Source organism: Chrysemys picta, chromosome 11 (assembly GCF_011386835.1).
Source record: "Chrysemys picta bellii isolate R12L10 chromosome 11, ASM1138683v2, whole genome shotgun sequence".
Classification (NCBI taxonomy): domain Eukaryota; kingdom Metazoa; phylum Chordata; order Testudines; family Emydidae; genus Chrysemys; species Chrysemys picta.
Window position 1 is genome coordinate 73,427,057 of NC_088801.1, and position 27,975 is coordinate 73,455,031.

The following is a 27,975-nucleotide window of genomic DNA, read 5'->3' on the forward strand; positions in this document are numbered from 1 at the left end:
AACAAACCTCCAAGGGTTCCATTCCAAAGGTTCATCTCATCTCAGAATAAGGATGAAGTGGTGGGGGAAGATCAGCTAGTTCCAGCATGCATGGCTCACCATTGATCTTAGACACAGTGGGTTCAAAAGTGTTCCAACAATTCTGGTATCTCCCACCATGCGGAAAGTGGTAAGTTCCAACATCTCTATAAAGGAAGGGTCTCCTCTTCCTCATGATGCCTGTGGGAAATTGAAACCATTTAATAACTTTCTTCTGGGAAAAAGTTCCCACGGCTTTATTCTTATTTCATTGCCTTCCAAAATAACCAAGAATGAGAGGGAAATCCTGCTGACTGTCCTTATAAAACCCAGCTGGCCATCTAGCATCTATATATCTTGGGTACATATCCAAGAGAATAGTTTGACTGTGTACAGAGAATAGCATTGTATGGAGGCAGTTTGGCCTAGTGGATAGTGCACTGGGACTGTGGAGACATGGGTTCTGTTCCTGGCTCAGCCATAGGCCTGCTTGGTAACCTAGGGCAAGTCATCTCATCTCTCTGTGTTTCCATTTCCCCTTCTGTAAAACAGGGGTACTGATACCGACCTCCTTTGTAAAGTGCTTTGAGATCTACAGATGAAAAGTGCTATATGAAAGCTGGGTGTTTTTATCATAATGCTCTGAGGTCTGAGGCATAAGAGCAATGCTTCTATTTTCATCTTTCTCCGATTTGGGATAGACTCTGTTCAAATGACCTTCACAAAGGTTGTTGGGATTGTGGTGGTGCTGCAGGACTGACTAAAAAAAAATGTGTTATACTGTATCCAGATGAGACTCATCTAAATAAGTTTGGCCTGGGAAATCACTAGGTGATATCCACAACTTTGGAAATACATTTTCTTATGAACAGTGCTAACTGAAGGAGAAATGAGGTCATTCCATCATTCATAGAAACATAGTTCATGTTGGCTTAATGATAAAGACCGTAGGAATGATTTTTCCATCATCAGACAAAGTAATCATGTTGCAATAGTGGTGTGTGAAACTTCAGCACGGCCAGGAGTTGTCTTGCTTCACGCACATCTGCTCTGCTGTATTGTAATGACACTCACCTTCTTAGGAGACAGCCTAAAACTACCATAACAATACCTTGGCTTGTGAAATTCTACAGGTACTGACTGACCTTCTAGGACCCAGTCAGAGTTTAAATGATGATCCATGTAAAAACTATTGAAATGTGACACACGAGTGTCTAGCACTGTAGCCAACTCCAGCGATGTTCTCACGTCTCATTATATTTAGTGTTGTTTTCTTAAAGCCTTAGCTCCTCAAGTCGTGATTAAATAAACCTGGGATTCTCATGTTAAAAATTCCTTGACTTCATGCTTCTGCAGAAAAGCTTGAAAATGGGGACTTGAAAAACTCAGAGGCCAAAAAGAACCCAAAATATATTATTGTTTTTAGGCCAATTTTATGATTTTGGGGGACCTGACAAATTATTTTTGTAAGTATGGGGGCTGGCAACAATGGGTTCTTGCCGTCTGCCTATCATTAGTATTTAAATGCTGTGTTGCACTACTGGGTATATGAATAACTTTGTGCAAACATCTTTGTCTGGCTCTTCTCTTGCTCAGAAAAGTGCGTTTCCCCTTGAACTGTTTCCCAGCCCCAAGGTATGTATAAGTATGTTGGATTAACAAACTACCCATGCTCTCCCTGATGATTGTAGTCAATAAAAAATAGTTTGCTTCAAATGAAAATACAACTCTAGATATTTGTAAAGTCTGAAGTCTCTTCTTTAATACCTTTCTCGGAAGGGCACAAGTAATCATAAAATCAGGTCACGTTGAATAGGTCTGGGAATTGACCCAAAGATAGCTTTGTTTATGACTTCATATTGCTATGTATCAATTAGGATGCAGATGTACGCTTTCAAACCTTTTGCATTCAGGGCAGACCCTAGGAAAGGGAAGTCGACAGGGTGATTTTAGGGGTAATGTATGTTTGACAAAATTATCAATGCTCAAATTTGTGTTATAGTTATTTTTTATCAGTTAATATGTCTGAAACATTGGAGTAAATGGAAAAACAGAAAGGCATGAAAGATGTACTGTGTTGTGTCTAATCCTTGCTGCATATTTGAGGTGTTGATGCCATATATCTTCCACACAAAAATAATTGTGGACAAGTTTAATAGCATCTGTCCTAAAACCTTTTCCAGAATAGTATACTGCTTTATGATGTCATTTGTTACAATTTCTCTGGGCTGCATTTCTTAATTTGGTCATACTTTGATATATTGCTACTGTTATTTTGTAGAAACTACATGGTAACCGCTTCAGAAAAAATGATAATTAAAGTCTGTGCTACTTTACCACCTTGTGCCATGATAATGTGGGATATCACACATCACCTCTGTGTGTTTTCAACTAATACATATATTGTGTGTGATAGCATGTGTTCTCGTATGGGAAACAAAGGGGTTGGTAGTGTGCCAGAGGGGACCACTACAGAGATCATCTATGCAGTTTGTTGTTTACTGGGAGATAGGCTGCTTTGTTTCCTTGAAACAGTGCTGCAGTAAGGATTAGTTTTTTGTTTTTTTTTTAAAACCACCTAAATACATAGCTGCCACCCTTAAGGTAAGGCTTGCAATGTGGGAAAACTGCCGAGGTAAGTAAATTTTAAATCCTAACAACCTTAACAGTGTCCCTTCAAACTGAGTGTAGCCCTAAATGAAATCACCACTGCACCTGCTATGCCAAGTGAAAAATCATGGCAAGCCATGGGCATAATGAAATGTGAAGTTCTCAGTGTCCTGTATAATGGTCAGTAAGCTGTACCATAAAAGACTCCCACTTAAGCAGTCTGTGCTTAGGGTAATGAAGACTGATTATTCCTGTTGTTTCCATGTAACTAGTCCCACAACTGGGTAGAGATTCTCCTTGTTTGTGCATTAAGTGACCTGTGAATATATAAAGCATATTTAGCTTGGAATCCATTTGTTTCTGAGCATATGACACAAGATTTATCACATGTAATTAGTGTAGGGTACTGCAGTGCACATGGAACTATTACTTGCAGAACAGTGTAAATATGCAATACGTAAGAGATATCAGCAAAGAGTGAAGCTCATTGTCAAAAAAGACAGGTCTGTAAGTGTTTGGTTACTTGAACAACTTGCAATTTAAATAGCAAAAGGCAAGGGATTGATTTATGAAGAGATGCTTTATGAAAATAAAGCTCCATTTCTAGTCGAACTAACCGGTATAGACATAAAAGTTACATAAATTATTTGTGATAGACCAATTGTGATCTAGTGTTTACTAAATGTTAGATCGGTTCTTGCTATGATCTAGTGAGAGCAGGGGGGAGTGAGGGGCAGACACAGAATAACCTGCTCAGATTTCCATGAAAATGTGCAAACTATGAAAAATTCAATATTCTGTATGTTTGAGATCTGATGTTCTACATTGAAAGACTCTTCCTACCCCCTTCCCTCGCTCCAATTGATCTGATTAATATTGTAGCATAGACACAGTGAATGTTTTGTTTTTATATTTCTTTAACTTCAGGGTCTCAGTTTTCAATGTTAATAGTAAGGGAACAAGATGACCTTCTTGTTACCAAGACCCAGAAGGAGCTTTAGGTTGATCAGAGTGTTTTCCAGAACAGACTGACACACATTTTAAAATGACTAATTGTCCCCCAGTTTATTTTCTGGGGAGGTAGCTTTGTAGTACCTTTTAAGAAGTCATAGTGTACTAAGATGTTAAAGGATGTAATGTCCATATCTCTGTGTAGGAACGCATTTAGGGAAAATGTTCTTTTACTGCTGCTTGCACAGAAACTTGTGATAAACATTTTCTTATGTGGCTCATAACAGGACTGTAGGTTTTTTTCTGAGGTCTCTGCAAAGAATGGGGGAAGTGGAGTTGGAGATTGTTGTTTTTTCTCAGGTGTGCCTGTGGCCCCAAATGGAAACCAATCAAGGTGCGATTTATGTTCATTAAGTGCTTGTCAAAACTGAAAAATTTTCTAATCAACAGCAATCTAGCTGAGGCCCCCTCTATGGCTGGGAGTGTCGCCTCCGCAGTATCGGCTATTTGCCTGTTACAACTCTAGGCTAGAAATCCGCTGATGATTACATTAGGCTAAGCTGCGAAGTAAATGAACCATGTCTTATTTAGGTGCAACTAGCTTCAGTGTAGTCCTGCCCCGCAGGGCACTTTATAGCGTTTTATGGCTTTAAAATTAGTGTAGCTTCCCATTTGCTGCAGGGTGCTGCATGTTATGCCTTTGAACTCAATAAGCAAAGGGAAGGGGGCCTTTTGTTTTTCCCCCTTATTTTTTTTTCCTTTTCAGTTTAGCAATTTGGTTTTGCATCTTTTCCAGACGGCATTTTGCAATAAAAATGTCTGACTGCCATGTACACACAAAAGTACGGCTTCAGCATTTACCAGTCCACATCTCGCACCCGCTTCTGACAAAGCAGTTGTTCCTGACGATGAACAATAGCTTTGCAGGTTACCATTCATGGCTCCCTAAGTCAGTATTGTTCTCTAAAATATGCCATCTTAATCTTAGCTCCCTCTCTCCAAAAACTTCCAAGATGCCATCCTGAGATACAAACACGGGCTTCCTGTTTTAATACTTCTGGAGCATTTTTCACCTACAGATAAGGAAGTGATATACCAGCCTTAATGCAGTGAGACTCACAAACATCTCTATATGACAGACAAGCAGGGTCTCCTATCTGCTGACCGGGCATCTAATGTACATATATCAAATATCTGGCCCAGCACCAGCAAACCAATAACTGTAGTGGGAATAGAACTCCTAACTACTTGCCCTGTGTCTTAACCAGTTTCTAGCATGGGAAACGGGAGCTGTTAGATTGTCTCAACACAAGTCACAGAATGGGAAGTGTGTGGTTTTTCTGGCTGTTAACACTTTGAGGACTGCAGAAATATTCATGGACCACTTAATATTTGACTGGAAAAAGCCAACACTCTACGGGTTAAATTCTGTATTTTATTATCTTAGAGTAAGTTATCAATGGGGGATAGAAAAAGGAAGGGAATGCAAGAGAGAAATTGAAAATTTGAGGAACCAATTTTTTCCGGTACTTTCTGAGAAGTGAGAGGTTAGATTAGGTTTAGACACATTGATTTTGTGACCCACAGCAACCTTGTGATGAGTGTGTTGGTGATGAGCATGAAAGAAGAGTGTACTCAGCCAAACCGCTACATGGTTAGGGCCCTACCAAATTCACAGCCATGAAAAACGCATCACAGACAGTGAAATCTGCCAATTGCAGGGGGGGTCCGTGGTATTGTCACCCTTACTTCTGCACTGCCTTTAGAGCTGGATGAGCACAGAGCGGGGGCTTCTGGGCAGCAAAGCAGAAGTGAGGGTGGCATGGTATGGGGAGGTTGTCACTTTTGAGGGGGGGGAGGGCTGGCCTTGCCTTATGGATGGGCGCTGTGGGCAACTGCACAGGGTGTTGTGGTTGGGGCGCCGCTGTGGTCACCCCCCCACACACACACACACACAAAGCCAGTCACAGTCCCCTTTAAACCTGAGCGCCGGGCCCAGAGTCGGGGAGGGGCAGGGCTGGGAGCATTCTAGCCGGGGGCTCCTACAATGCACCAGGCTCCAGCTGCTAGTTCTGCCTGGGCAGGGATTGGACTTCCTCTTCCCCAGCATGGGCTGCTCCCAGGGCCGGGTCATAATCACCTCAGTGAACCTTGGCCAGCTGCAGGAAGCGCTGCACGTCCTGCCTGGGAGCCCAGCTCTGAAGGCAGTGCTGTCACAAGCAGCAGTGCAGAAGTAAGGGTGGCAATATTGCAATCTCCCTGCAATAGTCTTGTAACCCCTCCTCCTTTTGGGTTGGGACCCCCACAGTTACAACACTCTCATTTAAATATCTAAAACTATGACGTTTAAGATTTTTAAAATCCTATAACGATTAAATTTACCGAAATGGACCGTGAATTCGGTAGGGCCCTAATCATGGTAAACAGTATGTGTAGTCTATTGTATGAGGGGAAGGATTGTGGAGAAGGGCTGCTCCAACTATAGTCCATCCAAATGCAACCAGAGGGAGTCCTAAGAATCCCGCCCTCTGAGGCCTCCCAGGGAAAGAGCTGATATGGTTTCTATGCAAGGAGGACCACACTGCAACATTGGACCTTTCACTGTCATTTCAGAACAGTCCAGTAGCAACAGTACAAGGCGCAGTGTCTCCCAGTCCTGGTCTGCTTTGGCAGCAGGAGGCTGAGACAGACTCATTTTTGTATATTACATAAATCAGTGCAGAACTCTCCCTCTTAGGCTCCCAGGGTCTATAGCTACCTACTTAATAATTTCATTCCCTTTTAAAGGTCTCACTTGCTTTGCCATACTCAAGCTCAGTCTCTGCTTCTGTAACACTGACCGACCCCGGGCGGGATCGAACCGGGGACCTCTGGAGTTTAGTGCATGAACTTCTACCGCATGAGCTAAAAGCCAACTGTTAGTTCAGGCTGTAGAGCAGACTCATTTTCTCTCTCTCTCTCTCTAAGCGGTCTCAGTGCCACTAGATGGGACAGAACGCCACCCCCAGGAGGCGTGTGGGTTACACTTCTTTGCTCTTTGTACAGTTATTTACATAGTATAATCAGAATGCTCGTATTTTACACCTACTTTGCACAAGTGTTGTTTAACCACAAGCAGGGGCTGCTCTAGCTTTTTTGCCGCCCCAAGCACAGCAGGCAGGCTGCCTTCGGCGGTGCACCTGCGGGAGGTCCCCGGTCCCGCGGCTTCAGCGTACCTGCTGCCGAATCCGCGGGACCGGCGGACCTCCCGCAGGCATGCCGCCGAAGGCAGCCTGACTGCCGCCCTCACGGCGACCGGCAGGCTGCCCCCCGCGGCTTGCCGCCCCGGGCACGTGCTTGGAGCGCTGGTGCCTGGAGCTGCTGCTGACCACAGGGAGCAATGCACCGGAGATTAAGGCCCTCAGATAAGGTGGATTTTAAACCTGAAGTAAGTTTATGGTATTTGGTATCTACAAATTCAGTTTGCATATTTTATTAGTTTGTAACATTTCACTAGCTGTTAGCTTATTAGTCAGGTTGTAGAAACAAAAGTGGCTGGGTGCTTGCAGGTGTTGCTCAATGGCAGGGGTAACTGTTTAAATGTGAGGTAGCCATGGAGAGTGTTCTTCCATAATAAACTAGGTTTTGGAAATAGAAAAAGTGAAATGCAGCTGATAGTGTGGTAATTTATTTATTTGTATTTCCTCCTCAGTGTAGTGTGCTATGCACTTAAATCATATTAAAAATATAGTTCCTGTGCCAAGGAGTGTAGAGTCCAGACAGGCAACATGAGGAATGGAGGGAACATACAGCAGGAATGAGCGTGGTCCTATAATTTTGCCTTTAAAATAAACTGTGTGTCTGTTTTAAGAGAGCATTGTACACTCCTCCAAACCTGGGGGAGCTATGTCCTGATTTTTTCTTATTTGAAGTGGTGCTGAAATAAAGGCATATTCTCATGTGCAGACAGTAGTGTAGAGAAGAAATTGAACAACTGTGCCCAATGTTATGTGATATGGAAGGACATGTTTGTGGTTCCTTTCTTAAATCTTGAAAATTAAAGTTTGATTTTTTTCCCCTCTAGACAAGATTGTGTTTTTCCATGACATGAATAGTAGTTTTATTGAAGAATTCTTCATAGCAGTTTTGATTCAATTTTTTTTATAAAGGAGGATTCTAATTGTCTTGGGGATGAATGTATGATAATTGGACACCTGAGTTCACTGAATTTTGTGTGTGTGAGTGATTTAAAAAACTGAAGCCCACGTGAATGTATACCAACAGTTGGGTAATGTTTTCATTGCAATTATTTGTTCCAGTCAGTAAGGAACATCCTTAAATAGCAGTATTAAATATTCTCAAGACAAGGCCTATTTAGAAAGGCAAGTCATATCTATCTCTTTAGTCAGTCAGTGTGTTTGCCTAAACAGCTTCCATCCATTTCATTGTTTAACTTAATTATATTTCCATTTACGGTTTTTCTGAAAAGAAAGCTGTATTATTGCATAACATGTCTTTTCACTATGGGCAATTCATTTTGAGGTGTTATCAAATAACATTTTGCTGCTTCCACAAGTATTTGTCCTTTCTATGGCAATCACGGATATTTTAGCAGTTAATTTAGTCTTATAGATAATAGACACTTGCCTTGAGTAGTCAAATTAACACTCAGTGGCGCTATATTTGAGCAAACTGCTAACGGTGTTACCTCAGGATGAAAAGCAATGAGAATCAATATAGTGAGTGTATTTTTAGGGATTATTGATTGATTGATGTGTTCTAGGCTTAACTTCAAGTACCAGCATGCCCCACAGCTGACTAAGATGAAGTCGCCAGTTACTGATAACTGTAGGCCATTACCTATGTAGTATTTCACAAGCTCGGAGATTAGATGAACACTTTTTTAAACAATTTTTTAGATAAAGAAGTTGTGTATGTGGTAGTTATAATGTGGTAGTAACGCCTACCAAATCCTAGTAAAGTGCCTCGCATTTTCCCCACTTACAGTGCGGCTACCAGCCCTTTCTGTGAGAATTGGAGACCACACTGATTTGATTCAGTGCTGCACATTATTCCTGTAGGGATCTGTTTGGTACACTGAGGCATTAATGGCTTATCTCCCTTCCTCGAAAGGCAGCTCCACAGAAGGTGGTCGCCATGTTAAGCTGTGCTTCTGTCAGCAAGCTGAGAGCTGTCTCTCTCTGACACAACTCTCGATTGCTAGCAGGTTTCTCTCATTGCACCTCATTTGCATCTGGGACATCAATTAGCATGTTTGTTGAGGCTAATTGAATGAAACTCAATCATAGCTCTTAATTGCTTGACTATGTGAAAAGAAATCACATTAATGCAGCTAATTAAGTGTATGGCAATAGATGCAACATAATTAGGAGTGAAATGTGAAAAACAAGCGATGGCAAAGGTGTAAGAGCAGGAGTGCGGGGGGATTCAGGCACTCCGTTATCTTGTTATTGACGCATTTGGGGAGGGTTCCCTTTGCTCTGGTGCTTGTTTTTTTCACAGTGCTGAATGATGAACATGGACAACTTGAGAAGAAAAATGCAAATGGATTTGCAATTACTACTTTTTCAAGCTGTTGAGGGGCAGAAGATGGCACTTCTGGGGTGGCCCGCTGTTGAGTAGGCTCTAGGGACTTGTTAAGTGCTGTTTAAAAGTACTTGGCTTTGAATTACCCTCATGCCTTGTTAAAGGGTTTTTTCCCCTTTTTTCTCAGATCAGCATTTTCTACAACTAACATCTAGGGGAGTTATATCTGTAACATTTGCATATCAAAATCAGACTTGCTCTCTTCCTTTAACACAGCATATTCCAGATGACAGCAAGACCCTCATCTGTTCTAATCTGATCAAACCACACATCACACTTCTGAACATGCTGCATTATTTTGTAATTGTAACTTTAATTCCTCAAGTACAGATCTAAGATGGGTGGATGCAGGGCTAGGAGCGAGTTGACATCCTAGTGGAAGGAAGCTCAGCGCTTTCCTCTCTCCCTCTACGGGGAAATGTACAGGATTATTGTTATGCACTCAGCACAGAATGAAAGGGTCTTTGTCATGTGCATTCAATACATCCATAGAAAGCAATAATGTAAACTGTCATTTAGTGCTTGTGGAGCTTCTATTTTGTTTGGGCATCTTTGTTTAATAGGAAAATAATAGTTACTGTATATTTATTCCCTGCTTCCCAACATTCATTTACTCTTTCTTCAGTAAGTTTATACCTCACTTTCAAACCTGATTCCTTCTCTATTTAAGGCAACTTAATCTGTGCCTGAGACATTTCCAAAACTGTGGGTTAAAGGTGATTTGTGTACTCTCCAGTTCCAGAATTTGTAGAGAACACTTTAAACTTCTCCATTAGCAAAATTTAAATGGAATACATCAGTTATTGTATGTTAAATAAAATGTGTCTATTAAAAGAGCGCATGCTGAGGTTTAGTCACTATCTGATTAGCCTCATTTTAGAGCCCATAAGCAATAAATGCTCAATTACGTTCCTCTTATTGTATTTTAATTTGTGAAGAATTGGCATTGAACAAGAAAGTTATACCAACTTGATGTTTTATAAGGGGAGCTATTCTTTTCATCTTGCTGTATCCAGAAACTAGTGAAGGGAGGTTTTTTTATTTTCGGCTACCCCTCTGATACTTAATTTTCAGTGTCGCTCTGCACTCTAATACCTCCAGTGAACTGTTCCGACTCCCCCTTTATACCATGTAAACATTCACTGCATTCACAAACAACCTGAAGAAAGCCGATATCATTTCTTTATCAAATTGTATAAGTCTACTAGAAAATAAGTATTGCCCCAGTAGCAGAGTTCAGCATGTTTAAACAGAATGTGTATTTCATATTGTAAAATTTGTGTTCCTATGTCAAAGGTGAAGTGGTATTTATGGAAAATAAATAATCTACCAAATTGTAGCCATACAAGAGTTGCAGTCATTTGGACCCATAACAGGCCTATGTGCCAAACTATTTTAATCCTTCTGCCTTTAATTCAGCCTTCCTAATCCCAACATTATGGAATCAAGTCCATTACTTAATGGGAAACAGCCCTGAAGAGAACATTCTCGTTATCCCAAAAATAAATGTTAACCTGGCAACTAAGAATTACAAGACTGTTTCCAAAAAAGAGAACGCTATAGGATAGTTTCAATCCATTTTATTTGCATAGTTACCTGTGGAGTTGAGGAACTCAGAAATATGCAACTCTGGCTTTTGTACGAGCCATTTTGTACCACTAGCATACTAACCAGTTAATTTTTGGCCTATTCTTGAAATATCTGGTAGCTCCAGATACAGTAGCTAATCGTTTGGCTAAGTCTACATGACCGTACTATTACTCTGGTCACCCCACATACTTTTAGAGAATTCTATAAAAGAATTCTCTTTGGAGAACAAATGCAAAGGCCCCTTTTTCTGGAGACTCTGTATGGGTATAAAGAAGATGAGTGTAATTTGCTGTGCTGCAGAATCCTGGTAAACGGGTGGATGTTTCTATTCAAGCCACTGACCAACCTCTTTCTGCATTAGGATCTGTCCTCTTGGTGCTTTTATGTGTTTGATAAACAAGAATTATGAAAAGCTTTGCCCACTTTTAGTCTCCACTTCTTAATATACTATTCTAACTTCTAGGTTTCTTGTACCTTTTTAATTTTTTTTTATTGGTTTGTTTCTCTGCAGGACTATATGCAGAACGTTCACGGAAAAGAAATCGACCTTTTGAGAACTACTGTGAAAGTGCCAGGAAAGAGGCCACCTCGAGCGACGTCAGCTTGTGCACCCATCTCCAGTCCCAAAACCAATGGTATGTCCAAAGACATGAGCAGTTTACACATCTCTCCTAATTCAGGTAAGAGAATAGCATGTTGAGCAAAACAAAAGGACTTATGTTCACTTCCAGTCAAATACGTTAGACTGTGTGAGTGCACACACATGTTCATACATATATACCACCTATGTGGGAAAGATGGCTATGAAATAAATTACAAATTCATGTGACAAATGACATCCATGAATGTTAAACTTTCCCTCTGTCTACTAATCCATTTCCCACAAGAGATCTCAGACCTCTGAGCACCTTTAAACTGCCACCTTTTTATTTATTTTAAAGTGCTTAGCCAGTGAAGTATTTCCTTATTTCCCTTCTAAATTACACAATGGCTCACAATGAGAAATATTCAGTCCTGTCCCAGTGCGAGGTTATTGGGTCCAAAATGTTGCATCCCTTCTGGGCTAGAAACAAGAGATGTATGCAATTGGAAAAGGGCACTTCCAATGTGCCAGTGGGATTCACAGCACCCATGTCTAACTTCTGTCTCTTCCCTCTCCATGTTATTGTCAGCTGTTTGAAGCAGGGTCAGAAGAGGAACATCTTCATTTGCAGAATCCTCCCATACGCTATGCTGCAGAAAGTGAGAGAGCAGCTTCCTTTTTAAAATGTCCCATGTTCCTCCCAACCAGAAGCAGGAAACAGTGAGTGAGAGTGGACACTTCATTTCTTAGAGAACATAAGAATAGCCATACCAAGGATCTGTCTAGCCCAATATCCTGTCTTCTGACAGTGGCCAGTGTCAGATGCTTCAGAGGGAAGGAACAGAAAAGGGCAATTTTTGAGTGATCCATCCCCTGTCATCCAGTCCCAGCTTCAGGCAGTGAGACATTTAAGAGCACCCAGAGAATGGGATTGTGTCCCTGGCCATCTTCACTAGTAGCCCTGGATGGATCTGTCCACCATTAACTTATCTAATTCTTTTTTGAACCCAGCTATAGTTTTGGCCTTCATAACATCTCCAACAATGAGTGCCACAGATTGACTGTACATTGTGTGAAGAAGTACTTCCTTATGTTTGTTTTAAACCTGCTCCCTATTGACTTTTTTGGGTGACCTGTGGTTTTTGAATTATGTGAAGGGATAAATAACACTTCCCTATTCATGTTCTCCTCGCCATTCCTGATTTTATAAACCTCAATCATATCCCCCCTTCATAATCTCTTTTCTAAGGTGAACCAGTCCCAGTCTTTTTAATTTGTCCTCATATGGAAGTTGTTCCATACCTCTAATAATGTTTTTTTCCCTTTTGTGTACTTTTTCTAATTCTAATATATGTTTTTGGAGATGGAGCAACCAGAACTGCACGCAGTATTACATAAGAACATAGGAACGGCCATACTGGGTCAGACCAAAGATCCATCTAGCCCAGTATCCTGTTTTCTGACAGTGGCCAATGCCAGGTGCCCCAGAGGGAATGAACAGAACAGGTAATCATCAAGTGATCCATCCCATCACCCGTTCCCAGCTTCCGGCAAACAGAGACTAGGGACACCATCCCTCCCCATCCTGGCTAATAGCCATTGATGGACCTATCCTCCATGAACTTATCTAGTTCTTCTTTGAACCCTGTTATAGTCTTGGCCTTCACGACATCCTCTGGCAAAGAGTTCCACGGGTTGACTGTGCGTTGTGTGAAAAAATACTTCCTTTTGTGTGTTAAACCTGTTGCCTATTAATTTCATTTGGTGACCCCTAATTCTTGTGTTATGAGAAGGAGTAAATAATACTTCCTTCTTTATTTTCTCCACACCAGTCATGATTTTATAGACCTCTATCTTATCCCCCCTTAGTCGTCTCTTTTCCAAGCTGAAAAGTCCGTCTTATTAATCTCTCCTCATATGGAAGCCATTCCATACCCCTAATCATTTTTGTTGCCCTTTTCTGAACCTTTTCCAATATATCTTTTTTGAGATGGGGCACCCACATCTGCACGCAGTATTCAGGATGTGAGCATACCATGTATTTATATAGTGGCATTATGATATTTTCAGTCTTATTATCTATCCCTTTCCTGATGGTTCCTTACCTTTTGTGAGCTTTTTTGACTGCCACTGCACATTGAGAGAATGTATTCAGAGAACTTTCAACAATGGTCCAAGATCTTTTATTTTATTTTTTATTTTTTTCTTGAGTGGTAACAGATAATTTAGATCCCATCATATTCTGTATTTATAGTTGGGATTGTGTTTGCCAATGTGCATTACTTTGAATTTATCAACACGGATTTTCATCTGCCATTTTGTTGCCCAGTCACCCAGTGTTGTGAGATCCCTCTGTAACTCTTTGGAGTCTGATTTGGACTTCCCTATCTTGAGTAATTTTGAATCATCTGCAAACTTTGCCACCTCACTGTTTATCCCTTTTTCCAGATCATTTATGAATATGTTGAACTGTACTGATCCCAGTACAGATCCTTGAGGGACCCCGCTATTTTAACATCTCCACTGTGAAAACTGACCATTTATTCCTACCCTTTGTTTCCTATCTTTTAACCAGTTACTGATCCATGAGGACCTTCCTTCTTACCCCGTGACTACTTAACTTTGCTTAAGAGCCTTTGGGTGAGGGACCTTAAGAACTTAGGAGCGGCCACACTGGGTCAGACCAATGGTTCGATCTGGCCCAGTATCCTGTCTCTGACAGTGGCTAGTGCCAGATGCTTCAGAGGGGATGAACAGAACAGGGCAACTTTTGAATGATCCATCCCCTGTTGACCAGTCCCAGCATCTGGCAGTCAGAGGCTTAAGGACTCCCAGAACATGGAGTCAAAGGCTTTCTGAAAGGCCAAGTATGGTATATCCAGGGGATCCCCCTTTTCTACATGTTTGTTGACACTGTCAAAGAATTATAATAATTTGGTGAATCATAATTACCCTTTACAAAAGCCATGTTTACTCTTCCCCAACAAATCGTATTCTTCTAGATGTCTTATAAGTCTCTTCTTTTCTATAGTTTCAACCAGTTGGTTGGTATTGAAGTTAGGCTTGCCAGCCTGTAATTGCCAGGATTGTTTGTGGAACCTTTAAAAAAATCAGCATTACATTAGTTATACGCCGGTCATCTGGTACAGAGGCTGATTTAAGCAGTAGCTTAAATATCATAGTTAGTAGTTCTGCAATTTCATGTTTGAGTTCCTTCACAATTCTTGGGTGAATACCATCTGATCCTGGTGACTTATTACTGTTTAATTTATCAATTTGTTCTAAAATCTCCTCTATTTACACCTTAAATTTGTCATCTAAAAAGAATGGCTTAGATGTGGAAATCTCCCTCATATCATCTGCGGTGAAGACTTGATGCAAAGAATTAATTTAGCTTCTCCACAACGGCCTGGTCTTCCTTGAGTGTTTCTTTAGCACCTCAATCGTCCGGTGGTCCCCACTGGTCGTTTGGCAGGCTTGCTCCGTCTGATGTACTTTAAAAAAAAATTGCTGCTGTTGCTGATCAGACCCCTCTTTCCTTAGTCACCCAAACAGCCAATTTATCAAAACACTGCTGATCACTGGGAGGGTTTTTCCCCTTTATTACTGAGTTAACAATCAACTTTGATATTTGTGACCTTGAATGTAGTTAGCATAACACATTTTTCACTCACATTTGAAGGGAGTGGATGGATTGTTGCTGTTTACATTTAAAAAAATATAAATAAACCCTTTTTTATTGTATGAAGCAGTGAAGTTACTTAGTAAGCAAAAGAGGCTTTATAGTCCTGATGTGAGTGTCTTTGAGAGGCAGTTATACTGTTTTGGCATCCTCTTCAACCAGTTAGAGTGAGGTATATATCCAGGTCATTCTGTATAGACATCAGTCCCTGCAAAGCGTATGCTGTTCTCCAATGCGTGATCATAGAATCATAGAATATCAGGGTTGGAAGGGACCTCAGGAGGTATCTAGTCCAACCTCCTACTTAAAGCAGGACCAATCTCCAGACAGATTTTTGCCCCAGATCCCTAAATGGCCCCCTCAAGGATCGAACTCACAACCCTGGGTTTAGCAGGCCAATGTTCAAACCACTGAGCTATCCCTCCCTCCAGTGTTGATGTAGGAGGGGAGCCAAACTGTAGCAAACCCTTATTAATAGGATTTGGGAAGGTTCACACTGAGAGCTGCAGGTGCATACAGCATCTTTCCCATTGTCCAACTTGGCCTATAGTTTCAATAATAGCTCTGTCCTTAACTTCACTCACCAGAGCAGAGCAGGGCCAGACTACAATTCAGTACCAAATAGGAAGTGGCGTTGAAGGAACAATTCCTCAACACAGCTTATTCCTGTCTCAGGGCAGCAGAATTTCTAGTGCCCTTTCACTGCTGCCCTGAGCAGCAGTACTTCTCACCGTGCCATTTTAACAGACATGGGGGTTGGTGAGTAGAGTGGGGATATTATAGTTAGACTGGCTAGCCAATCGGCAGCATGACAAAACCAACAGCTCTGCTCTAGGGAGCCAAGGTCTGTAGGACAAGGTTCTTATTCCTGTGTCATCCTTTGTTGGGAATTAGCAGCTCTGTCCTCCTACCATTCACCGGTGCTATTCTCACAAGACAGTTGTGGAGAGTATCAGCCCAACAAAGTTACAAACCTCTAGAAATATGTTTTCAACTTTCTCCATGAGACTCCCATGACCTGGAACTAACAAGCTGCTTCTCACTTCCCGCAAGGTAGGTGGTGGATGGATTGCTCTAGTACTGAAAATTTGGTTCCAACACTGCCCCCTCTCAGGAGTTCCTTGCCCAGCACTTAGGAATGATCCTTCTGCCTTCCGCCCAGCAGAACTTGAACTGTCCATTCCATGGGCAGAGCAGATAGAAAGGCAGGGAGAAAGCAAACTAGTGAGAGTCTGAAATGGAGGAGATTCTCTTTCTCATGCCACCAGCTACATCCTCCACATGCCAGGGCGGGTAATTAAACAGGACCTACCTCTCCTAGGGCAGACTTCTCAACATTCAGCGGATCCTTAAGGTGATTCTGCACCATAAATCTTGTCTTTCTACCAGAGCTGGCAACCAGGTATGGTTGATGCCATCATTGCCAGAGCCCTCTTCATGGCTTACCAGGACAGCTATTAATATTGAGTGGCTGAAGTCTCCCCTGCACCTAGCAAAACTGAGTGAGTTGGGTGCAGTGAAGAATGAAAGGGAACCAAATGGTCAGACCACTCTCACTTCTTCTCCTGTCCTGCTTTGAAGGCTATGCCCCATAGTGGTTTCCATCACTCAATTCATGCAGCCATTCTTTGGCCTGTGTGTGTCTTAGACGAGCAACTCTTTGATTTCCTTGGCTAGGGGACTGCTTCATGTGGATCCCTGATTTTTTTTTTTTTTTAATATAAACTGATTGCAGAATTGGCAGTTTGTATGATAACAGAGCAAAGAAGATGGTGTATTTTAAAGGATAGCAGAGCTCTGTAGATGGCCTTACGTTCAGACCCAAGTATGTTATTTTTTGTGCTGTCTGATCCACGATCCCTTAGCCATGGCATGGTAGGGGTCTCTTTCAACAGAACTTCCCAAAAGTGGGAAGTACATAATTTGTTATCCATCTGACTCTGTGCCCAAGGATGCCTTCCTTAGGATTCCTTTGAGAGAACAAAGATGATATCAAGTATTGAGAGAGTTGCTGCATCCTATTGCCTATCAAGGGTGATGTAATTTCCATAGTTGAAGAGGGAGCTACAAGAGTCTTCCATGAGAGGACTCTTTCTTACTTTTCAAGCTCAGCTTGGTCCAAGAGAGAAGAATCTGGCTAAAAATGTGAAACCAAGAGCAAAAAAAATCCTCCAGAGGGACTTTTCCCCTCTTCATTTAGAGAGACTTTTTTTCAGCTCTATAAATCTGACTGCTTCTGGGGGCGTTTTGAAGCTTTTGTTTTAAGGTTCTTGAATCGTCAGATTCACAAAAGAGACCTCCTGAACATTCACAAGTGTCTATTTGAGCGTCCTGGAAAGATGATGGGGATTCCAAGGAGTTGGTACCAGGTAATGAAAGGTGAATGAGCGCAAACTGTCTCAGGATGTATATAGAAGAGGTGTGATGGGACCAGTGTCATCCTAATAGGCCCACAGGCTTGGATTCTCTTGACTGGTGTAAATATCAGCCTCTTGTCAATGGAAGTAACCTCTCTCCAGAGACATACAGGACCCAATGTTGCCAGTACCCTGTCAGGTTCAAACTGATGGGCTGGAACTTAAGAGGACAAGTATTTTGAAGACTCTGGGTATGCTAAACAGTTAGTTGATGTCTTCCTACAATCTAGAAAGACTCTACATCCATGACCAAGTGCCACGTCTAACACATTTTCAAATACTGGAGTGCTAAAATCTGTCCAAAATCAGCAGCAGTCAAAACTTGCTTTCGTTTTCTTTGTGATGATTGTTGAAGGACCCTCAGCATCTCTCTTACAGATGGATCTGACTATCTTAGTCACCTTCGGTTTATATATGGGGCAAAACATCTCAAATTGCTTATTCTGACATTGCCAAGTTCTCCAAGGCAGTGGTAAAACTGTGTCCTCTAGTCATACTCCTGTAGCCAGTTGGAAGATGAACTACTCTTTGAACCAGTGATTGACTTAATAGTTTTTTATTGTCTCAAGTTTTACTCCGTTGTTTCTTTTTACCATTTTAAAATCAAGACAACACACCTCCTTTTCAGTCCTTCTGACTCTTAAGGAAGTAAGTGGCATCACCAATATGTCTGTCAAGCTATTAAATTACCTGGACAGAACAAAGTCTGTCAGGGAAAGAGAATTCATTTATTTCTTCCATGGGCAAAAATTATGGTTTCAGAGCTTTAAAATCAACCATCTCTTGCTTGGTCTCAGCCGCAGTTATTGAATAAAAACAAGATAACATTAAAAACAAGTAAAAAAAATGGTACCTGCTAGGGCTGGTTGTACTGTCTGTCAAATGTATAGCAGAGTTCCATTCTCAACATTTTAGCATTCAGCTCAGATAAAATGGAGGGGGTATATAACAAGCGATGCCTTTAAATAATACTATGGAAATGTTAGTATTTTAGAAGATTACATCACAGTCTATAAATTGGTTTGCTCTTCTGACCCTCATAATGGTGAAGGATGCTGGAAACATTCTTCACACAGATAGAGGATCACAGCTTCAATTCAACTAGACAGGAAATATAGACAGGTGCAGTTCAACTCCCATACACAGCAGATAAGGTTCTGAAATCAGTACATATTTAAATTATACAACTGAATATATGTTTTGGTTGATCTTTATATAAATTGTGCTGAAAATAAGCTTTCTCACTATGACATCTTGCACATGAGTATAAAGTGACTGCGAAGAGAAAATGCACATAAATATGTTTGAAGTACAGGAAACCTATATGCAGTGTATTTCTCTAATTTCAGGTATGGTATTTCACATTTGAGGACCCATTGAAAAACTAGTAGGGGTGGGGAGGTTTGAACACTTTGTATAATACAGTAATGACAGATTGAAAACACTTCTGTTTTTGCATTGGAAAAAGTTACTGAAAAGCAGTGCTAGTGTGTAGCTGATAAGAGTTGGAGAGTGAAGATGTGAATTAGCCAAAGAAAATCTTTTTCTGAGGTGATGATGAAAGGGGAAATTTCATGGCCTGCTGTAGAAAAGTGCAAAATATTTGTGTCACAACTGAAAACATTTGTAATTTGACCTTCATTGTGTTCATGGTGCTTTCACAGAAAAGCAGGGTTTTTTTCACAGATTTAACTAAATCTGTGTATAAAAATTGTACTGTAGTTGCCTTCAGGTTGAGTGTCGTTAGCTAAGTGATGTCGCCTGCTATTGTTCCCAGATTGGGTGAGTCTATTCTGTGTGCTCAGGAAGGATCAGCAGATACTGTTTTCACTCTTGGATATTTGTAAGACACGTATCACAATGGTATGTAACCATGACAGTAATATTTAAACTGCATTTCTTTGAGGGAGAGACCACAGTTAAGAAGTTAGAAAATAATTCTTTTCCCCAATTTTTTTTAGAAACAATAGTAATTACACAGTCCAGCCTGGGACTGAATTCTTGTCAAAAGTATATTTGGAAACTAAGTTCCTGTTAAAATTTTTGAGACACCATTAGCTACATAGATTTTGAATATTATTTATGGTTTTAACACAGAAACATAGGCAGCCCTCTGAGAAAGCGGGGAGGTCTGCACTCCCTTTGCTGTTGCCTTATTTAATCCCCCCATTTTATACAGGCAAGGAACTGTTGCATTTTCCTATGTTTAATATTACCATATGTTTGTTTACTGCTTCAGAGTTTACCATTTCCTAAGAGGAGCAGTTTTCTACAGGTTTTTTTTGTGCTTCTGTCATTGTAGACCTAATGTCTTTGGTACATGATAGAGCTCCTCATACCAAAAAAGCACGGCTGGCTGGCTTTCAGTCTTATGTGACATAACTACATACTTAAAAAAAAAAAAAAACTATGTTAAAAGAACATGAAGGTTGCAATGTCTAATACTCATTTAGAAAATGTGAGATTTATGATTCCTGTCCAACTTTAATTCAGCTTCTTTGCACTTATGCATTGTGATAGTCTTGGGCATCATCTCATAGGAAGTCTAATGGAACCCAGCAGTTCCATGCAGTGTCTTAAACACAAGAGAACATAACTTCTTATTTAACAATTGTGTGCCTTATTCAGTTTCTCTCCTGTTCACTACATAAGGCAGGGATCCTGTAAAACACATGATAATGTAAATCAACCTATAACATAATACATTTCCACAAGAAGGCAGAATTAAGATTGCACCTTAATTCTGGGGTTTTCTGACGGTTGAGTGTTTGATTTTGCAACCTTAACATTCTTTTAACATTTTTAGTATGAACTGTCCTGGGGTTTTTTAAGCTAACTGGAAAAAAAGAGAACCATAGTGCCCCCTACATGGGCCATCTGCATTTTAATCCAGGACCATAATATACACATTGCAGACCTCTATTGCTCAATCTAAAGGAGTAAACGACAACAGTAATAGGCTATTGTCTTCTGTGAGAAGAGGCCACTAGAGGGGAATGCTACATACGCTTTGCCTGTGCCTTATACAGCTGTTTGCTAGACTGCAGAAGAATTTGGGAATCTGGAATCCTAAATTCTATTTTGGGCTCTTTAGGGAGTGGAATGTCACTTGGCGGAGTAGTAGGAAGAGACCCTGAGACATAAGCCCTTGTATCAGAGGCCTGGTTTGAGGTAGAACCTACTCACAGAACCTGGCAAGAACAGGGCTGATATTGCAAAAATACACATTCCTAAGAAGTGCTACTCACAGACACATCCTGATATCAAGTGGTACCAGAACATCCCAATATCAAGGATGGTACAAAAACATTCCCTAAGAATAACAGGAATGCACTGACTCCTCCTAAAAGATAAGGTCAGGATGACAGTACGTAATAAAGATGGTTTGATCAAACCAACATGTACAAAGTGATGGGTAATAACTAGCCACGCTAGAGGGCACTAACTAACTATATCAGGGGGCAGTATGTAACTTGTTTGTATCGAGGTATAAAGATCTATCTCAGAGGAAGTGTTTCTGTCTGGCCTAGGGAGGAACGGAAAATCCCGCCATTCACTGAGTTGATCCATTGTTACAGGCATACATATATTAGTGGTCCAGTAGAGTCTGCGGGATACTAGTACCTAGCTTTGTTGACAATAAACCTGGCTGGGTGCCTTCATCCCTTAACTGATCTTGTAGTCATTGGGCAGTTCGCTCAAGGTCTGCTGTGCCAGCTGTCTGTGCAGGGCTAGTGCGACACACAAAGGGAACACACACAGCGCCAAACGTCTTATCAACATCTAACCACAGGTGTTTGCCGACAGCATATGGTTTTAGCTTATAAATTTTGAATAATATTGTAGCTACGTCGGTAACGCTGGTCTCTCTTCAGAGCCAAGCCAGAACTGGCCTTGTGCTCTTTGAATTTCCTTATTTGTAAAATGGTGAGAGTGATACTTGCCTCCCTCCGAAGGAGGCAAAATCCCACCAATAATTGTTGTGGACTGTTCTTTTGTCTTCTGGGCCACAACCACCTTGCAGCCATTTACACCTACTTCAGTCATGAGACAGTTCTGCTGCAATACTTTACTGTTCAGCAATATGAGCTAAGAATGCTTAACCAGCACCTAGCCTCGCTTTTCCGAAAGATTACCTGTTGGAACCCACATGCCTATATGAATCATTATCCATGTATATGATAAGATAGAGACTGGGATGTATGCTTCAAAGGTACCTCTGTTTATTATGCTCCAAATACAGGGCATAGCGCTCCTTCCATAACTGGTCAATTTCAAGATGTCATTAAATAGGTGCCATGTTCCCTGTCACCACTGTTTTCTGTGATGGTGCTGTAACAGCCCAGCTCTTTCCTGTCCTCCCACCTTGCATCTCAAAAGCCTCCCTGTACATGTGCACTTATTGCACATGAAATCTCTCTCATTCTTCATCTGGGGGGGAGGGGGTGAGGGATAGCTCAGTGGTTTGAGCATTGGCCTGCTAAACCCAGGGTTGTGAGTTCAATCCTTGAGGGGGCCCACTTAGGGATCTGGGGCAAAATCAGTACTTGGTCCTGCTAGTGAAGGCAGGGGGCTGGACTCAATGACCTTTCAAGGTCCCTTCCAGTTCTAGGAGATGGGATATCTCCATTAATTAATTTATTTTATTTTTTATTTATTAGCAAAATCCAGACACATTTCAAAGATGTCTGCTATAGTATTTCTGCTTGCTTGAAAATTCTAGTGCAAAAGGGCCTTACAGATTCTTTTTCCATGCTGCCAAAACTTTTAGCAGCAAAATTTCAGCATTTGAAATAGCATGCAAAAAAAAGGGCAGGATATTTTTCGTGAAACGTTTTTGCCATTTCTACATACTGCTACCACAAAATGACAACCGGAGTTCCTTATCAGTAATTATCCCCATTGACATTTTATTTAATGCTGAAAGCAATGTCCCAGCTTTGTAAAAAAATATGTTCCTGAAATTGCATGACCAAGGACTACAGTATGGCTTTGCTACAGGTAGTCTTGTGGTAAAAAAAGGAAACAGGCTAATTGTGGTGAGGTTGTAATGAGGCTCAGCAGTTACCCCATAATGTAAAATTTGTGAGCTAACCTGCACCTGGAAGTTGCATCTGTTAAATTGGCTTTGTAAAATGATGTATAGCAAGTACAGCATAGATTTCATGGGCAAAAAAGTGTTTAACTCTTAAGTCAATGTTGAAATTTTCTTCAAACAAGATTGTGTTTTTCCACCTCGCCCTATCTGCTTGAGAACAAAGGTTTAGCCCTGCCTTGAGACATGTATCCCAGTTCCAGCAGAACTCTTTTGCTGGCTTTCCATATTCCTGACTTTAAAGGCTTCACCAAGGGCACCGACGTAACTATCCATAATCTTTACCTCCCGCCAGGTTGTTGTCACATCCCCAGCATCTGGGAGAGTAAGCCAGGAAAATAAATTAACATCCTAAAAACAAAATATGAAGCCAGAGCGCCAGGGGGAAGGCGGCGAGGCAGCCGCGGCTCCGCTGTCCCCGGCGGCCAGAGCGCCGGGGGGAGGGCGGCGAGCCCCGGCCGTGGCCCTGCTCTCCCCGGCAGCCGTAGCCAGAGCACCGCGCTGCCCTCCTCCAGGTGCCGCCCCAAGCACAAGCTTGGTGGGCTGGTGCCTGGAGCCGGCCCTGTATCAATCACTTCCTTTCCAGAACCAGTAAAACTGATTGCAGAAAAGCTTTTCCCCCCTAACCTGGAATACATTTCTAATTAGGGCAGGTGACTCACCTGTTGGAGGCGAAGAAAAATAACCATCTCCTTTCCCCTGTCTCTTCCTAACAAGTCCTAGGACCCTATCTGAAGACATCTAAGGGCTTGTCTATGTAGTGCATAGTCTGCACTAACAGAGTCTAAATTCTTGTGCGCACTAAGCGGCCAGTGTGGACCGTGCTAGGTGTATTAAAATTCCCTAGCGCACATTAATATAGACCCAGTTCAAACAATATTACATTAATGCACTCTAGGGAACTTTTAGTGTACACCAGGAGGATCCATATAGGCCAGTTAGTACGTAACATAGCTAGCATGCCCCAGAATTTACACCCCTCTAATGTAGCCTAATGCACTGTGTAGACAACCCCTAAGGTAAGAAGTAAGGGAAGGAGTTTCTGTTTTTTTAGTGAAGTGCTATTTGTGGGAAGATCCCTTTAGAGGTTCAAGTTGCAAGGTTAGTTTGTTTGCAATGCCTATGATCCAAACTGCAGGTTTTAATTGGGGAATTGGGTTTGCACAGACTTACCCACAGGCTAGGCTACTTGCACACCAGGTTGAGCAGAGAGGAGGATGGTACAAATTCTCACTTTACTTAGCATTAGCAAGGCTCATTTCCTTCAGACCACACTTTAAAAAAGTTGTATTGCTGTCATGGCACTCCAAGTCCAAGTTGTGGGATATAACTTAAGTAAACACAGCATTTTATTTATTTAACTTTAAAGGTGAAGTGAAATTCTGTTTAGATTTTGTGACAGGCACAAAATAGACCAGCTTCACCATGCTGACCAGTCAGTGTGCCTCAAGTCTGACCTGGGACTACCTCTACAGGGGGTAATTTCCAGATCCCTTCAGCTTCCGCTGTATCCAGCGATACTGCCAAAAGAAGGGCCAATTCTGGGGTAGCAATACTAGATGCGGACATGTGTCTACCTGCTACATCAGCTGCTGAACAGCCCTCCTTTTATAGAAGTTATTAGCACAACTTTCAGAGACTTCGAATGGAGCAGACTCCCAGGTCCAGTTTTGTTACCACTGACCAGGGTTAGATATGAGTTGTTGATCTGTGTGTCCGATGATTTGTCCCAGGAGCCATCCATTTTCTCTTACAAACAAACAAAACCACATCATATTTAGAGCCACTGATGTAGAAAGTTCACATCTAGAAAAGTGTACTGTACCAATAAATTGTTGAATGGTTAACACTGTTAGTTACAGAAGACTTCGTACTATATATTCCCCATTGTATGTACATTTAATAACACTGAAGTATTTGAAAATGTTTGTTAGCTGCACAGCTGTCATTAAGTTTGTTAAACACTATTATCATCTAACAATGTGTGACACTTTGGACAAGTGGCAAAAATGTAAAGATGCTGTTCTCATAAATGTGAGTTTCATATCTGTTAATAATCCTGATCATCTGTCAAAGCTATGCAATGGCCATTAAGTAATCTTATTGTACACTGAAGTGCTTAGGATCAGATTAAGTTATAATGAACTGCCTTCCAGACATTATTTAAAAATTGTTAAGTACAGAATTTATTTTTAAGTTAGAGTAATATACTTTTTAAATATCTAATATGGCATCATTGGGTTCTAATGGTGATAGTTTTTCCGTACAACTAAAAGTTACTTCCTTTTAAACTGAAATGAAATATACAGCCTGTTCTGTGTCACAGCATATAGTTTCCACAAAATATTTCATTACAGTAAACCTGAAGATTAGTGGCAATAGCCTCTAAAATGCATTGTGGTACTCAATTAAAAAAAAAAGTGGGAGGCGGGCGCAGGGAAAACATAATATAAAACCTAATAATACATGGATAAGGTCATTTATCTGTCTTAGATATGTATTGTTAATTTTCGGCCTGGTCCAAAACCGACTGAAGTCAGTGAGTCTTTTAATTGACTTTGGTTAACTTGAGTGTGTGGTCCGTTTTAAATTGGAGGTATTGTGTGGGTTTAGATTTTATGATCAGGCACTTGCACCAAAGCCAGTAAGCACTGGCCAAGTAATAAATATTCTCAGGATCAGTCGCTAAATTCTTTAATCTATTCTGGATATAAATGATCAGCAATGAAAGTAAATGGCCCAGAGGGCTGGGGTATTGTTCTAACACTGAATATTTTCATTTTAAAATATATTTTGATAGTGTTTGGCTGACAAGGGTGTAAAAAGGAGCAGGAAAGAATATTTTCTAAAGAAACATCTAATTTTTATCTAAAATAACTCTTACACAGTGTGTAAAACTTACAATATGCTATATTAGCAACAGTGTAAATGTGAATTATTTTAGCCTATTCCAGTACTCTAGCCAGCATTATGCAGTTAACATGAACTGTTTTCTCTCCTTTCTTTCTCACTTGGACACATTATATGATTATACTGCGGACTGTAAACTCAGCGACTTGTGAGGAATTTTGTTCAAATTTTAACATTAATCACCAAAGTCTATTTTTGCTTTGATTGGGTTTCTACAAAAGACTCTCAGATGGATCATTTTATTTCTGTTGCTAATTCAGTTGCTGATAGCCCAACAACACGCAGCCATCCTACAAATTAAAAAAATGGTCACTTTTGTCACTGTGCACGCATAAAAGAGTCAAGTAATAAATACCTTGGAGATTACCCTTTCATCCTGCTAGAGGGTGATCCCTCAAGGTCATTTTTTCAGTTCTCTTCATGACACTGTTTGCCCCTCACCAGTACTAGAGAGAAATAAACATACAAGTCTGTCTCATCTTATGCGGGGGTTCCGTTCCGCGGTTAGCGCATAAAGCGAAAACCGCGTATAGCTAAAATTCCATTGAGTTCAATGGCGGGCGAAATCGCCTGCTCTACATGTATAGTATTAAAATTGTTATTTTTCTCTCTGTTTTGTTTTGGTTTTGTTTTCGCTGACCGCGTAAAGTTCAAATTGCGCATGTTAAATGCGCGTAAGATGCGACAGACCTGTACTTTTGCTTTCAATATTCTGTGCTTCATAGAAAAGAGAGGGAAATATCAGGGCTACTTGAGTAAATGTTTTTGGGTTTTGGTTTTAAATCAGCATGAAACACTTTTGTGTTCATTCACAAATTTCTTGCTTCATTTTTAAGCGTGCAGGAGGTTTGATTGGGATTCCTTCTTCCTCCAGTTCACAAATGGGGCTGAAGTCTAATAACAATTAGCAAGACAAACATTAGAAATATGTTCTGAACTTTCATGGACCTGAATGTAGGTGCCACAGTAGATGAGATAATTTACTGATGAGACGGCATTTGTTCCAAGCTGACTGATTTTTATGCCTCACTGTACTCTTGCACTGTATCCTGGATAAAATCACAGATTTGTCCAGTCCCATTGATGGGATCTTGTCGAGTTTTGACTATTACATATTGTAATACTAACCAGTTGGATGTTCAGACCATTGCAAACTGCTAGCTCTTTTATTCCCCCAATGATTTTAAAATATTAAAGCCATCAAGGGGGTTGAAGCTGATTTATCAAAAGGAGAAAAAAAATGCACAAATGTGTTTGGAGTATTGAAGTGCCGTTGACATCTAAAGTCCTAACCATGCTGTTTTCCTCCACACTCCAGCAATCAGGACATCCAGCAAACCCATAAAAAACCAAACTAATAGCATGAATATTCAGTGACCTAGAATACTAATTATTGTCATGAATATTAATGTGATCGGACTTGCTTTTTCCCCTTCTCTTTCTCTCTTGCTCTCTTTTTTTCCACTCAGCCGGCTCTAAAGATGGGCCATAATGAGAGCATTTAAGAGAGAGAGCGCTCTCCGCCGTGACAGGGACTGGGGTAATAAGGAGAGCTTGATTAACGTGGTGCACTTGGGGGAGAGATGAGAGGATTCACGTGGTCCTGTTGTGGGGGAGGCAATGAGGCACCGGCGGCTGTGTTGCTGCTCCCTCAGATTAATGAGGCCTAAGAGTGCATTAGGAACAGTGACAAAGGTTTGATCTAATGGGCTCAGTCATTTTTCCTTTGAGTGACAGACGCACAGAAGTAATTGGCTGTGCAGAATGGCAGCTCATTGGCAGTACTTAAGGATACATTATCCCCGTTGTGTGGCCCGCAGAGGCTGTTTATCAAAACTGCTCACACTGCAGACATGCATTCGCTGAGCTGCTGTTACAGTGGTAATAGCTATAAAAAAAAAATGTAACATCAAAATCGTAGCTATTGTCTTTTAGAAAGTTTCTCTGTTTTAGTTTAAAATGGTTTAGAAAATATTTTAATAATGATAATCTACTTTGTACACCAAGCATGAATATTTTTAGGCCCACAATTATGGGTGAGAATTTGGGGAAGTCTGTTTTACTGGTACAGGAAGTATGAAGTTAGTTTTTGTCCCATTTCTTAAGTCATATGTTCATTGTGTCCAATTTAGAGGTTATTTGCACAAGTAATGCACAAGTAATGCCTTTTTCCAGTTTAGTTACTATTAAACAACTTCCATAAGTCTTCACAGAGATCCCAAAGCACTTTACAAACTATGGCCCCAAGCCTGCAGATATTTCCACATGTCCTTAACTTTACACATGGGAATTGTAGTCTCTTTGAATTTACTGATGTAACATTATTGAATTCAATGTCACTACTCCCATGCGTAGTGTTAAGCACATATATAACCGTTGGCATGATTTGGGCCCAAATACTTAACACGCACAAATAACTTCCCAAAGAATGTAGCATACCCACCTCTGGGATGTTACAGCATACAGTAATAGTGAACAGAATTTGCTCAGAAAATGAATAGCAAAGGGAAACAGTGCAAAGGAAATATAATAT

The 27,975-nt window shown here is 40.9% G+C and overlaps 1 protein-coding gene across 37 annotated transcripts in view; it reads left to right on the forward strand.

The window, feature by feature from the left end:
• AGAP1 (ArfGAP with GTPase domain, ankyrin repeat and PH domain 1) overlaps nt 1–27,975 on the forward strand; it is a 653,489-nt gene that overhangs the window by 432,274 nt on the left and 193,240 nt on the right. For 25 of the 37 annotated variants that reach the window (XR_006175449.2, XR_010591411.1, XR_010591409.1 and 22 more), the window contains one exon: nt 11,267–11,435. Coding sequence is in view for 28 of the 37 variants with exons in the window: in XM_008172585.4 (XP_008170807.1) it covers nt 11,267–11,435 (169 nt within the window). In the remaining 9 variants the exon portion in view is untranslated. Of the gene's footprint in view, nt 1–11,266; nt 11,436–11,927; nt 12,059–12,701; nt 12,845–27,975 lie in introns of those variants that run through there. The other 12 variants (XR_010591410.1, XR_010591415.1, XM_065561175.1 and 9 more) reach the window with 5 other exon arrangements.